Raw genomic sequence first — 14,796 nt, forward strand, 5'->3', positions numbered from 1 at the left:
AGCGCGGCAAATATATATATTTTTTCATCACTAATTGATGGATGTCTATGACGTGAAAATTGTACCGAAGCCTGGCCCTAGAGGCGTAGTGAAGTCGGGGCCCGTTGGTCCCGGGCTGAAATGCAGGGCTCTAGTTCAGGCAAAAAGAAACACCCATACTATGCAGCAATCATCCTTAATTGCAGAAATGTGGCAAAACATCTCTGGAGAGAACCTCAGATTATTAAATTCGAACGTGCTTTCCATATTTGGATCAACATAGGCTACATTTGTGAATGCACATTTTCAGCAATGTCGCGCGTCAAGTCATGCTTCCGTGCGCGTCTTACAGACTGCAACTTACAATCGCAACTTCATTGTGCTGTTACTCCTTTCGAGCCGAATTTCACAAAATTCACAAAATTGCGACAGCATCAGGTGTTTTATTAATGGTGAGTATAATTATTTATTTATTTCAATGAATGTAATGAATGTAATATTATAATATTTATGCTATAATAGGCTATTATAAATCTGGTTGGTTTGTATTGGTGACATAATATGTAAATGATATGCGTGCGGCCCGTGAGACTTGCACTTGGACCATAGTGCGGCCCAGTGGAAAAAAAGGTTGAGAACCACTGTGTTACAGTATATGTACACTATTATTCAAAAGTTTAGGGTCAGTAAGATCTTGTTGACTTCTATTGTATGAAATTGATCAAAAGTGACAGTTACGACATTTATAATGTTGCAAAAGATTCTTTTGTTCTTCTGAACTTTATATTCATCAAAGAATCCAGAAAAAAAAAATGCATTACGGTTTCCAAATAAATATTAAGCAGCACGACTGTTTTCAACATTGATAATAAGAAGAAATATTTCTTAAGCAATCAGCATATTACAATGATTTCTGAAGGATCATGTGACACTAAAGACTGAAGTAATGGCTGCTGAAAATTCATCTTTGCCATCGGGAATAAATTACATTTTAAAGTATATTAACACATAAAACTTTCTGATCAAATAAATGCAGCCTTGGTAAGAATAACAGACTTTCGACCCCAAACTTTAGAACAGTAGTGCAAGTAAACAAGAACAGCTTTGTAACAGCTAAACATTACAATGTGTCCCAACATTTATTGATATGCTTCAAGTATACAAACTATCAGGATTGTAGTTTGTATATACTAAAGACAAATGACCCTTTAGAATGTTTTAAATACGAGTTAAGATGATATTTCAGATTAGTTTAGTTAATTTTCCAAGTTTAACCCTCATGTGGTGTTCGGGTCCTTTTTGCTCTGAAAATTTTTTATTTTCCCCGAAAATACTAGTTAATGTTATCGCATTGGACTGAAATTTTGTGACTTTGTTCACAAAGAGTATAACTACTTCTAAAATTTTTTTTTATCATTTTCATACTTTTCTGGGGGAGATTTTTCACCTTGTTACACCTACGAGGTTACAGAGCAAAAAAGGCACTCCCTCAAAATTCGAAAGTGCTTTCCATATTTGGATCAACATAGGCTACATTTGTGAATGCACATTTTCAGCAATGTCGCGCGTCAAGTCATGCTTCCGTGCGCGTCTTACAGACTGCAACTTACAATTGGAACTTCACTGTGCTGTTACTACTTTCGAGCCGAATTTCACAAAATTGGTCAGCTCCCGACAGCATCAGGTGTTTTATTAATGGTGAGTATAATTATTTATTTATTTCAATGAATGTAATCGATTAGATATTATAATATTTATGCTATAATAGGCTATTATAAATCTGGTTGGTTTGTATTGGTGACATAATATGTAAACGATATGCGTGCGGCCCGTGAGACTTGCACTTGGACCATAGTGCGGCCCAGTGGAAAAAAAGGTTGAGAACCACTGGGCTAGACTAATCGATTCTTGGGATTTAGGAATCGGTATCATTCCGTAAAAATGAGAATCGATTAATATCGAGATATCGATATTTTTTACCCAGCCCTATTACAGACCTGGGGGGAAACACTGATAAAAATGAAAAGTTTTTACCAAAGTCATTGTCGGCCATGAGGCTGAGGTTTCCTACTTCCTCCCTCATGGTGATCTCTTCAACACGACTCTGGTTCAGGGTGAACTGCTGTGCTACATCTATATCACTGAAATAGAGGATTTTAATTTATAAATCATAAATGCAATATAAACTTAGAGCATAACTACAAAAATTCAACAGTTTTTTTATTTTTTATTCCAGGACCACTGTATAGTTTTATAGAGCAAGTCAAGTGATACCAATTACATTGTAAATATTGCAAACACAACCTGTGTCTTAACATACACCAACCATATTGCGTTGAAAATAAAAGACAAGTGTTTCTTACTCCAAATCAGGAAGGGGCTGGTCAAAATCGTGGAACTCCTCTGGTAAGGTGATGGCGTTGTATGCAGCCTCGCGGTTGTCTTCTGGCAGATCAACGACACCTAAAAAACACAATGCATTCTAGTAAATACAGACAGTCAAACTCAGGTGACTTTGAAATCTATAGATTTCACTAAAATGTATGTTTAGATTCAGTACCTGGGCGGAAAGCCATTTTGATCTTGATAAACGCTTCATTACAATCAGCCAGAAGATATTTGGCTTTTCTGTGGTAGATCCTCACCACGCCCAAGAGAAGATGGCCAGATGTACGCAGAGCCATTTTCACCTATTTTAACAGTAACAAAGCAGAATTAACATATGCATAAACACACACCATTCAAAAGCATAGATGAAGCAGCGTTGCAAGCTCACCTTTGGTGAAATTATGCTTTCCACGCTGCTCTCCAGGTTGCATTCAAAGACGTGTGCTTTGGTCAGCTTTTTGTCCCAATGGGCCGCCAGCCAGATCTTGGCCAGCGGCCCACGTTTGCTGAGGACAAAGTGGGCGTAAAACATTGCCCTGGTGTCTGGTCAAAGCTCCAAGATCTCTGCTACACCTGGTAGGAGACACAAGAGTATTCGTTCAAAACTTCAGAGTATAGTAATGTCTCAAAACCTATGCAACGGAACATGCCTACGTAGGCAGCAATTGAAGCGTCACATGCAACTCGCTAGGTTTTGAGATAAAGAATACATGAGAACCATAGAATGCTTAATTTCTAATGCAAATTAATCCGCAACCAGCCAATGAAATGCACAAACATGCAAAAGTCAAATCTTATGCAAGACACCAAAAACACAGGTTTATATTTGCATAAATATTGTACACTTAGTCTGAGTTACTAATCAGATGTATTATATTAATAGCATTTATAAGCATTGCCCGCCTTTACACCAACATTAAAACATGAAGGCGATGAAAAACACAATTGCACACCACCAAAACGCCGTATTATCCAATGCAAAACTTTTAAATGTTGAATACACGCAAAATACAGAAAAATGTATTTAATAAAGACGCAAAAGAGTTGCGTTAATTTTCACACAAGCGTTTGGCTAAGTTGCTTATTAGCAAGCTGCGCAACTTAACCCTAAAATAGCCGATATGTATCACTTATAAGCTATAAATGACAGAGCTTATTTTTCTCGTTCACATATAACGAATAAAAGTTAGAAACCAGTAATACTTATGATTTTAATAATTCCTGCAAAACCAAATTATTTTAAAGCTATCGTTAGCAATTAGCATTAGCCAACTGTTGATTAGCAACAGCACGTAAGGATCGCAAGCGTCAAATTTCACCCTCCCGCTAATATTCTATTTTACGAGCACATTTATCCGCAACAACACACATTTTCCAGAACGTACCATTCAAAATATGTTATCCGTGTTGATAACGGCTAGTTTATGCTCTCCCCTCCTGCGGAGAGAAGTTAGCAACCGTCTCCTCTCATTGAATCCGACAAAGATGGCGCGCGCTCTCGGCGGGATGTTTACAGTCAAAATTTGGCGGTGGGCGGTGCTTGGTTAGTGATTGACAGGAAGCGGCTGCAGGGGAGGCTGGCGGTGGGAGGGGCTTAGCTGGTGATTGACAGGACGTGGCTGTAGTGGCGCCCAATGACAGCGCGCTGTGCGGTTGGCAGAGGGCGGTGTTGTGTTACTAAACGAATGCGGGGTTTGAAGCTGAGGCGTCACAACAATGAGCGAGAGGAAGTCGAGTGAATCTACAGTTACTATATGTATATACAGTCTCTTTTGTGTGATAGATGTACATTTTATTTTTGATAAATAGATGTACATTTTATGACGTGCTCATAAAAGGTATACTTTTGAATGCACTGTAGTCAAATGCTTTGGATAAAAACCGTCTGCCAAATGCGTAAATTTACAGAAAGAGTAATGATATAAAATTATGTAGGCCAATTAATAATGGTCTGGTGGTCCACACTCATAAAAATAAAGGTGCGTCACGATGCCATAGATTAGAAGAACCTTTTTTGTCTAAATGGTTCTATAAAGAACCTTTAACATCTGAAGAACCTTCTTTTTCACAAAAGGTTCTTTGTGGCGAAAGAAGGTTCTTCAGATTATAAAAAGGTAAGAAAAAGATGGTTCTTTTGACTGAATGGTTCTTTGTGGAACCAAAAATGGTTCTTCTATGACATCGCTGTGAAGAACCTTTTAAGCACCTTTATTTTTAAAAGTGTAATGGTTTGTTCTTGTTTTTGTTGTTTTTTTGTATGTTAAATATGTATAGGCTATGTTTGTTATATATATATATATATATATATGCAAAATATATATGTAACCCTACCGCTTCCCCTTATACATAAATAAACAAAAGAAAATGAAAAATACATATCATTAGTCTATTTTCACGATCAACATATAAACATGACCCTCAAATATTTAAACTGATCGATGTGCAGTCAAGAATAATTGATTTCACTCCTTGCGTGTAGTTTGCTGCAGGCCTTGATTGGCTTCTATTAAGGAGGAGTTGACTCAGTTACCAAAGGCTAGTCATTAAAGGCCTGAGTCTCTTTCATGGTGCTAAGTTGATTTAAACTGGGAGAGGTGATTAAGGGGCATTCGCCGCACAGACCCGAAGCTATTCTCTGCCATTGATCTGCATGCGCCTTTGATATAGAGACTAAATTAATTTATATCTCGCTAAGGCACACAGGAATTTTCAGAGGAAACAATTTTAGATTTCACCGTGGAAGGCCCTGTCACATTAGAAATGCAGTGCTTTATTGAAACACCATAATGTGAAATTGCATAATAGTCATAAACATGCAAATGTGTATGCCCTAAAAACATACTCTATGTGAACATAGATTCTTCTAAGCTTGATTTCATGCATTAGTGCATCAAGTATGCACTGTATTCTCAGTATTAAAGGAATAGTTTTCATCAAAAAATGAAAAATTGATGAAAATTGATGAGTTTGTTTCTTCATCTGAATTTAGCATTACATCAATTGCTCACCAATGGATCTTCTGTAGTGAATGGGTACCGTCAGAATAAGAGTCCAAACAGTTGATCCAATAATCCACAAGTAAGAGAAAAGCTGGGTGTTTGAAAGAAACAAATGCATAATTTTTAACTTCATAGTATTGCTTCCAGCTAAAATACGAGTCCTCTAGCCATAATATTGCTGTCTCCAGTGATAAAATCATCTTGTCTGAATCTGAGAAAATATGCAATGATGAAGCACCATTTACAAGTCAAAACAGTTCTAAACAAATATGTTGCTGGACAACAGCGGATGGATTTCTTCACTGGAGGAGGCATTGTTTGTTGATGGATTTGATAGACAAGATGGATTAGTTTCTTACAAACATGCAGCATTTCACTTCACAAGATGTTAATTAAAGGATTGGAGTGGTGTGGATTACTTGTGGATTATTGTGATGTTTTTATCAGCTGTTTGGACTCATTCTGACGGCACCCATTCACTGCAGAGGATCCATTGGTGAGCAAGTGATGGAATGCTAAATTTCTCCAAATCTGTTCTGATGAAGAAACAAACTCATCTACATCTTGGATGGGCTGAGGGTGAGTACATTTTCAGCAAATTTTCATTTTTTTGTGAACTATTCTTTCAGAATTTAGTGTGTTTTTGGGACACCATTTGGGACAGAGCCTTGACAACAGCTGACCAAGATGGAAACAAATCGAACTGGCTCGCCTAAAAGGGCCTTTGGTATGCCTCAGAGTTAACAAAACCCTTAAGCGCTACAGGTCGACGAGTACAATCCCCTTGCCCTCCTCTCATGTCTGTTTGGCATGGTAATGAGAAAAGGTGATGGCATTGCTTAGCATATCAGACGTGGTTTGTATTCATTGGGAACAGCTCTGAGAAATGGGACTAATCAAAATGTGCAAATTAAAACTCTTGGTGAATTGATTCCATTTTATCCAATTGAAATTCCACACAGGCTCAGGTTCAATTGAAAAATGTGTGAGCCACCTAGGGTCCACAATCGCATATTAAAAAAGGTGCAAGATATCACCGTGACATGTGGTCTGCCGTTTTAGCTATTAAATGTAAAATCTCTTTTGTACATGTTCCAGGAAGCACAGAAACTCTGCATTCAGCATGAATTTGTATCTCATACGTTTGTTTACTCATGAATAAAAATATTGTCAAACTGACTTTGCAGTAAGGCCATACATGAACATTTATGTGACCTGATCCATGATTCTGAGTCACTGTGGCAGAAACACATCAATGAGTTGGGGGGAAAGTCTCTGGCTTTCTATATATATTTCTAGCCAACTCCAAATCATTGTGGAGATAATCATTTCAATGTTGCTTTTGAGAAAAATGGCCTCTAAAGAATGCAAAAATGTTTCAAGTTTCTTTTTAATGACAAGATTTATTTACAAATACACCGAATAAGGTTAATTAAATACAATGCATTTATGATCTAATGCATATATTAAACAATTTTATCAATCTAACCTTTTATAACTAACGAGCTATGGACACTGAGCGAGTCTCCTGTGTAATGGCAGGTTCACAAGCTTATTTATTATCATTTTCTGCGGTTGAAACACTGATTGTGCGATTACATCAGAGATCATATATTTCACTAAGTTGTATTTCATATTCTTAACATATACTCTTATGTTTATGTTTATTTCATGCTATAACTAATGGAAAACATGATTGATCCTTTCACTCGGGCTCCGTTTTGCTGTTTGCATTAGCGATCCGTTACATCACATTTGAACTCGTCAAAATGCCATTGTTTGTATTTTGTAATAAAACTTGATTTGAGACGTTATATATATATATATATATATATACTGTATATATAAAATAAGATGAACATTAACTTTTTTTCCTACAAAGGCACATTGTGAGTCATTTCAGTGACTAAAGGAAATGCGCTTGAAAATATCTGACTGGGAAATGTAGTATTTTCCAGTAAATGTGTAGTATTTCAGAGGGTTTTGTGAGAAATGTGGCTCAGATTATTTGGTCTTTGGAGAATTAGATGCAAATATTTTCATGTTGAGATGTTCATATTTGATTTCAGACTTTGGTGTGTTTGTTTTCAGGAGAAAACATGTGAAGGAGCCCAAGGAGAAACACTGAAATATTAAAGAGATATCAGGTTTAATCAAGTATATGCAACCTTATGTAAATGATTTATTTCATTGATCTCAGATGCACATAAACGTGTGAATCTCAGCACAATCTAGATGAAGCTCAAAGTGAGAGAAGCATAAGAAATGCGACAAAAATGGAGAGAGGAGGTTCTGAGTGTTTATAGGTGAGTGTCAGATGAAAAGATGCAGCTGGAGACCTAAACACTCTGATCTGAAATTTGTCTTGATCAAACGTCTGTCTTTTATGTGAACACATTGAAACTGTCAGATGTATTTGCATATAAATGGTCTCCATGGCCTGCCGTGAGACTGCAGGGCTGGCAGGACTGATGGCAAGGCTGAAAACAGTTCATTTCTTTTCTATTTTTAGGTATGTAGCATTTCAAAACACCTTTTTATTGGCATTGCACAAAAAGTCTGTCATTATGAGTGTTTTTGTAAGCCAAGCATTCCTAATAGGCTACTATACAGCATGACATATCTTTAGACCAACCCGGAAGTTAGCATTACGCTGCATTAACCCTATAGCATTTATCCATTAGCTTTTGGATTATTGCAGAAAATAAACTCTCTGACCAATAAAAAGTTGATACATTTTTGTTCATCATGATAATATTCACAAATGAACACATCTTTTATACATTTTGAAGCCTAAATACAATCACTAAGTAAAAGCTAAACGCAAGCTATAAAGGAACTACACAGTCGCATGACTTCAACCTCTCCATAACTAAACTCTTTCAGTTTTTATTTAAAAAAAAACATCTTCCCTGAAAGTTTGAAGAGTGTGATTATAAACACTATGATGATGTTTAACGTCCCTGACAACTGTAGTCACATTTAGCTACTTGTTGATAACCGCCTTTTCCAAGAAACGTTAAAGCTTAAAAAATCTGATGGGGTTATTACTGATCTATTTTATGTTGTAGAATAAAATGGGAAAACATTTTGGGCTTATGTTAACAATAGACCTTATTGCAGGCATTTAAACATTGATTTCAAGATGATGGAACCAGAAGTGCTAAAATGCGAACACCTTTCCATGTTTTGGCCTTCAAAAATACATAATCTCTGCAGCATATGCTCATTAGTGATTTGAACAAACCCCTAACTAACCCTAAATTTTTCCGTGTTGCTCATCCTGTTTATGCTATGGTCATCATGAATGATGCCTCACTGGTGTAGTATGTAATATTGACAGCTAGCGGTTGAAATGGGTCCAAATTTAAAATATTGGAGAGCGTTGTTTCTCCCGCTGCCTCCTCCTCAGAATTGATTCTCACGCGGGTTGCCAGATTGAGAACATGCAACTGGAATGAGCGCAATTGACCCTTCGCAAAGACCCGCCCCCCTTCGTTACTGTTGCTATGTCCAACAAGCCATGGCGCTCACATCATGTTCTCACGCAGTGAAAAATACATTGTGGAGCAAAGAGAAAACTGACAACATGCCGACAGACAAATCAGAGCAGGTTAGTTTAGGTATGAAAGCCATGTCATTTTTTAAGAAATTCAAACAATAAATATCGTTTTGTGGCTCTTTTTGTCATGACAGATCACTGTAGACCCCCAGTTCAAGCGGCACGTGAACCGATCATCTCTTCTTCTTTACTAATTATAGCATGAAATAAACATGAGTGAACATCAGAAGGTATCTTGTTGCAACCGTGGAAAGACGTCAATAATACACACAATTTTTCGAGATCAAGTCCACCAATGTTAATCTACTCAACTGTCTGGTTTGTTTTTTCGGACAGAAATGGCATATTCGGCGTTATGATTGGTCAGATTGCCTGTCAATCAAACTCCAAGTTAAGGGTCAAAATGACAATTGAAGGCGACAAGCTTAAGTGGTTGAGTTGATGTATCTGTGTTTTAATGCAGGTTTTAAGGCTTTTTAGGTAGGGCCTATCATGGCTGCAAAACACTGTGTTTTCTGCTAACTGGCAACCCGGGGTGTTGCAGACAAATCAGAGCAGGTTAGTTTAGGTATGAAAGTTAGGTCATTTTTTAAGAAATTCAAACAATAAATATCATTTTGTGGCTCTTTTTGTCATGACAGATCACTGTAGACCCCCAGTTCAAGCGGCACGTGAACCGATCATCTCTTCTTCTTTACTAATTATAGCATGAAATAAACATGAGTGAACATCAGAAGGTATCTTGTTGCAACCGTGGAAAGACGTCAATAATACACACAATTTTTCGAGATCAAGTCCACCAATGTTAATCTACTCAACTGTCTGGTTTGTTTTTTCGGACAGAAATGGCATATTCGGCGTTATGATTGGTCAGATTGCCTGTCAATCAAACTCCAAGTTAAGGGTCAAAATGACAATTGAAGGCGACAAGCTTAAGTGGTTGAGTTGATGTATCTGTGTTTTAATGCAGGTTTTAAGGCTTTTTAGGTAGGGCCTATCATGGCTGCAAAACACTGTGTTTTCTGCTAACTGGCAACCCGGGGTGTTGAATTCCTATAGGGTAAATTGGCAGTGGGCGGAGTCACACAGACCAAAACAAAAACAGACATTCCGACATGGAACACATGTTTCAAAGAAGAATGGCTCTAGCATTGTTTTTCGGCAACAAGCATGTGTGAGCCAGTCACCTAAATGTCTGCAAACATATTATGGTAACAAGCTGCGCAAAACCACGATCATATTTTGCGCATGTTTTGCGCAGCTTGTCTGTGAACAATGTGAAAGCACGCACGTGTAGAGATTTACCGCTGATTACAGAACCGGCTTTACTGACGAGATGCGCATTAAATATCCTGCGATATTTATCGTGCAGCCCTACTTTAAATCATGTCTTGTTGAGAATAGGCGTGCTATCACTTGTCTTGATAAAAAGTTTGAATCTTCTCGTATTGTGCTTGATGCTCCTCGCTTCTAGTGTGAAAGCAACGTGTCAATCTTTGATTCAGTAAACTCAAAAATAGTTCCTTCCTTGCTCAGAAAGTTGACAGTAGTTTTACCACGTCTAACAGACTCAGATCCTATCAGATCCCTCATCGTCTTGTCATTGGAGTCGCTACGTGTATCAGCCTGTTCATTCTGCAACCTCCGATTGCAAACAGCACATAGAGATTAGATGAAGCCTTTAGGAATTCAGCGCTGTTGATATGATGCTATTCTCCCTGCACTGTCATAAGTAAGCAACTCACACAGACCAAAACAAAAACAGACATTCCGACATGGAACACATGTTTCAAAGAAGAATGGCTCTAGCATTGTTTTTCGGCAACAAGCATGTGTGAGCCTGTCACCTAAATGTCTGCAAACATATTATGGTATTTTTATGCTTTAGTACAGTCCAAAAAGTACTTACAACAACTTCAAATTAGGGCTGCACGATAAATATCGCAGGATATTTAATGCGCATCTCGTCAGTAAAGCCGGTCATTAACACGCCTTTGACAGTCAGATTATTTCTACATCAATTAAACCTCCGTATTGACGGATGACTGCGCAAAAGAATCTGCAATAGATTTTATCTACGGAAAGATCTAGAGTAGACCATCCCAGATCTCTGAGGATTATAACACAAAGGCACGTTGTCTTTTCATCTTTCCATATGCTTATGTAGTCAATATCTAGGACAGATTGTTCACACAGCGCAGTACATATCATTGCAGGTGGTTGCTTGTTAATTGTATCTGGTTTCAGTGTTTTGATGTGCTCACGGTACCATGTAATGCACTTTCGCAATAGGTTGAACATTCGGTTGGAAACGAATGACATGCACTAGCGTAAACTTCCCTGGTTAAACAACCACTGAATATGAATGTCAACTCAAGTGAAGTGTTTTGGCAAATTTTTACATCAGATTTGCCTCTTTGTCAAGCAGTTGGAGCGTAAATGCAAACTATTCATCACTCCATAAATATCCGCAAACTCTGTGAAACGCTTTGACAAACCCATGCTCTTTAGTGTTGATGTATTTCCTTTTTTAAAAAGGGCTTCTGTTGCCAAACATATAGTGAGCTTAGAGCTGTAAACAGCATCATACAGTATGCAATCCCAGAATGCATTGTAGTGAGTTCAATGAAGTTCAATCAAGTTCAAATTAAATATTTTACTCAACATTTACATGTGCTGTGCATTTGTATGCTTATTACAGTAGCACATCACTAGTTTAGCAACATGTGGATGTCAAACAAGCTAACTATGCCTGGCAAAATCCAGTGACACTTGGAGTGACAGGAAACAAAAAAAAAAACCACAACTTGTGACAATTTTTTTTATTGTTAACTAAAACTAAATGATATAAATTATTTTTGGTAATTTAAATAAAGCTGAAAAAAAATCAAATATAAATGAAAATCATAAATGAAAATGTAAATTATAATTGCCTTAAAAAAATGTATACTTAAAAAATTTAAATTATAATTGCCTTGGCAAATAATGGACATAAAATATTATAGGTTTAAGTAGTAAAACTCATAAATAAATTAAAGCTCAACAGAAATATAAAGCAAACAAAACAATAAAAATGACAAAAGCACATTGACAAAATTGACAAAATTACTAAGTATGAACTGATAAAATGTTTACCTTGAATGCAATATAAGTCAGATAAAAAGCTTCTTCTGGCAAATGCATAAATGTTAAACTAAAATTAATAAATGTGAAATAAATAAATATTTTTAAAATGTTAAATAAATGTTAAACTAAAATTAAATGAAAAAACGAATATTAAAATGAACACTAAAAAAATGAAAGCAAATTCAAAATATAAAAAAATACTATAATAGTATATAAATAAATACTATAACACTGATTTATTAGGAAATAAAAGTAAGCTGTATTTTTAAAAAGGTGATTACTTCTTAACTTTTATGTTTGCAGTCCAGTAGCCTGTTTCATTCCTTGTATCAACAATCAGGTGAAGTATGAAGTAATATTTACTCATATTGAATCATAGCAACCATCCCATTCGCATTCACTCTGAGTTTGACACTTATTTTTGTTCTGGCTCATTTGCTGTATTATTAATAACAGACTCTTTCACTGTAAGTCAAAGAATATTTGATGAAGTACTTGTCAGCTCTGTTTCTCCAGCAATATTGTCAGACTTCAAACAATCTGTCAACTGATGAGCCGTATGTTACATTACTCCTGCGGTTTCCCCATACAATATATCTGCTGCGTGGTAATTGAGAAGAGCAGAAATTACGGTAAAATTGACATAAACCAACCATAATTCTCAGTTAAGAAAAATAACTGCTAAATATTCCTGGAGGGAAAACCATGAGAAAGCATTCTAGTGCAAGATTTTTTGTGTGTTTGTGTATAAGATAGCATATATCATTTGGCTTCTTCAAGATTCTTATTGATTATCTTATATAGTCTTATTGCACTACTTTACAACTTTTCTAGCCATGCACTGCCTCATTAGACAGGAGGAGACCAACATGTAAAGTGACAGATCACAGTTTGTTTTCTTTTAACATCCCTTTTAAAAATGCTTTTTAGATGCTGTTCACTTTATTTAAACATTCATTTTGATTTAACACCATTGTATCAGTTTTCTCATTTAAAAGTGATTGCACCATGTTTCATGACTTGAAATGGTTAGTTTTTGGCTTAAGTCAATAGGCTATTTTCATTTTGAAAAAAAAAACATTCAGTGAATTAGCTCAAAATAAATGTTACAATATTAGAAAATAAAGACTTATTAATGTTTAATAAGGGGGGGATTATTATTTTTTAATTAGATTTAACATTTTTTTAAAAGGGGTCATATGATGCGATTTCAATTTTTCCTTTCTCTTTGGAGTGTTACAAGCTCTTGGTGCATAAAGAAGATCTGTAAAGTTGCAAAGACTAAAGTCTCAAATCCAAAGAGATATTCTTTATAAAAGTTAAGAGTCAACCACACCTACCTAAAACGTCTCGTTCTAACACGCCCCCACATATCTACGTCACGATGTGGGAAGATTTGCATAACGCCGCCCAAATGTTCACGCAAAAAAAGAAGGCGTAACTTTGATTCTCGGTGTAGTATTGTTGTTGCCACCGCCTCCATGTCGTGAAGGCACTGTGTGTTTCGTTGTGAAAGTGAAACTACTTTGTTTGGTCTTCCAAAAGAGGACGATATCCGCTTCGTCATGCCTGGAGCTGATCCGTGCTGGTCGCTGAGGAAATACATCAACTTCACGCTGTGGATCGCCGGATCGGCTTTCACCTTGGACGAAGCGGAGTCCAGCCCAGGGTCGTTACATGTGATTGCCACAAGCCCGCCAGCCGCTCCTTCGTCGAATCCGCCGGTTGCACCATTCTCAAGCCCGCTGCCTCTGCTCACTCTAGCCGCCTGCCTCCGCTCACTCTAGCCCGCCGTGTGTTTCGTTGTGAAAGTGAAACTAATTTGTTTAGCCTTTCAAAAGAAAATACAACTAGAAATCAGTGGTTAAGTTGTATTTACAACACTGTTCCAGAACAGTTCAACCCAAATATTCAGATGTGTGCAGCACATTTTATGGAGGACTGTTTTGCTTCCATTATGAGCGCGCCTGCCGTGCGTCTACATTTGAAATAACGAACTTGAGCGTGCAAGAGTTTTGAGTGACGGAATACTTCTTTAGTGGCATTGATGAAAAACCCTTTACATCAATGGAAACTTTTCATTCTACAAAAGGTTCTTTACAGTGGAAAAATGCTTCTTTAGATTATTAAAATGTTCTTCACACTAAGAAAATTATGGTTCTTTTAATAACTGTTCACTGAAAGGTTCTTTGAGGAACCAAAAATAGTTCTTCAATGGCATCGGTGCAAAAAAAACAACCTTTTGGAACCTTTATTTTTGAGCGTGTAGTACATTCCCCAATAATAAACCTCCATAGAAAAAAATTTGTTCAAATTGAAGAACACAATTAAAAATGGCAGATGAGTAGAAATGTATGTAGACTTTGTCATAAAATTCTGTTCATCCAAAAGTAAAAAAGCATGGGCCTGAGGGTGGGATTTGGGGTCTTTTGTGTTCAATGTGCATCAGACGGTCAGTAAACGGATTGTGGTGGTCCGTGGGTGTGAGGCTGAGACTATAGTCTAAAATCTACACATCATGTCAACAGCTTACGGTGGCAAAAGCATGCTAATGATGCTTAATGATGATGGCCCCACTGGATATAATAGCTTTTAAAGGGGTCATATGATGCTTTTTTAAAGATCATTATTTTGTGTATTTGGTGTAACAGAATATGTTGACATGCTTTAATGTTCAAAAAACACATTATTTTTCAAATACTGTACATTATTGTAGGTCCTCTATGCCCCGCCTCTCTCAAA

At 36.8% G+C, this 14,796-nt stretch overlaps 1 protein-coding gene across 1 annotated transcript in view; it reads right to left on the reverse strand.

Annotated features, from left to right (window-relative positions):
- The window catches only part of LOC107711537 (double-strand-break repair protein rad21 homolog), a 20,697-nt gene extending 16,833 nt beyond the window's left edge, over positions 1 to 3,864 (reverse strand). Inside the window, exons 1-5 of the mRNA XM_016516523.1 lie at positions 3,753 to 3,864; positions 2,756 to 2,940; positions 2,540 to 2,669; positions 2,343 to 2,442; positions 2,014 to 2,120 (exon numbers count right to left, since the gene is read on the reverse strand). Of these exons, the coding sequence (XP_016372009.1) occupies positions 2,014 to 2,120; positions 2,343 to 2,442; positions 2,540 to 2,669; positions 2,756 to 2,899 (481 nt within the window). The 5' untranslated portion in view covers positions 2,900 to 2,940; positions 3,753 to 3,864. The remainder of the gene's footprint in view (positions 1 to 2,013; positions 2,121 to 2,342; positions 2,443 to 2,539; positions 2,670 to 2,755; positions 2,941 to 3,752) is intronic.
- Between the last annotated feature and the right edge of the window lie 10,932 nt (positions 3,865 to 14,796).

This window comes from Sinocyclocheilus rhinocerous, unplaced genomic scaffold, assembly GCF_001515625.1.
Source record: "Sinocyclocheilus rhinocerous isolate Xijiao unplaced genomic scaffold, SAMN03320098_v1.1 scaffold1079, whole genome shotgun sequence".
NCBI lineage: Eukaryota > Metazoa > Chordata > Actinopteri > Cypriniformes > Cyprinidae > Sinocyclocheilus > Sinocyclocheilus rhinocerous.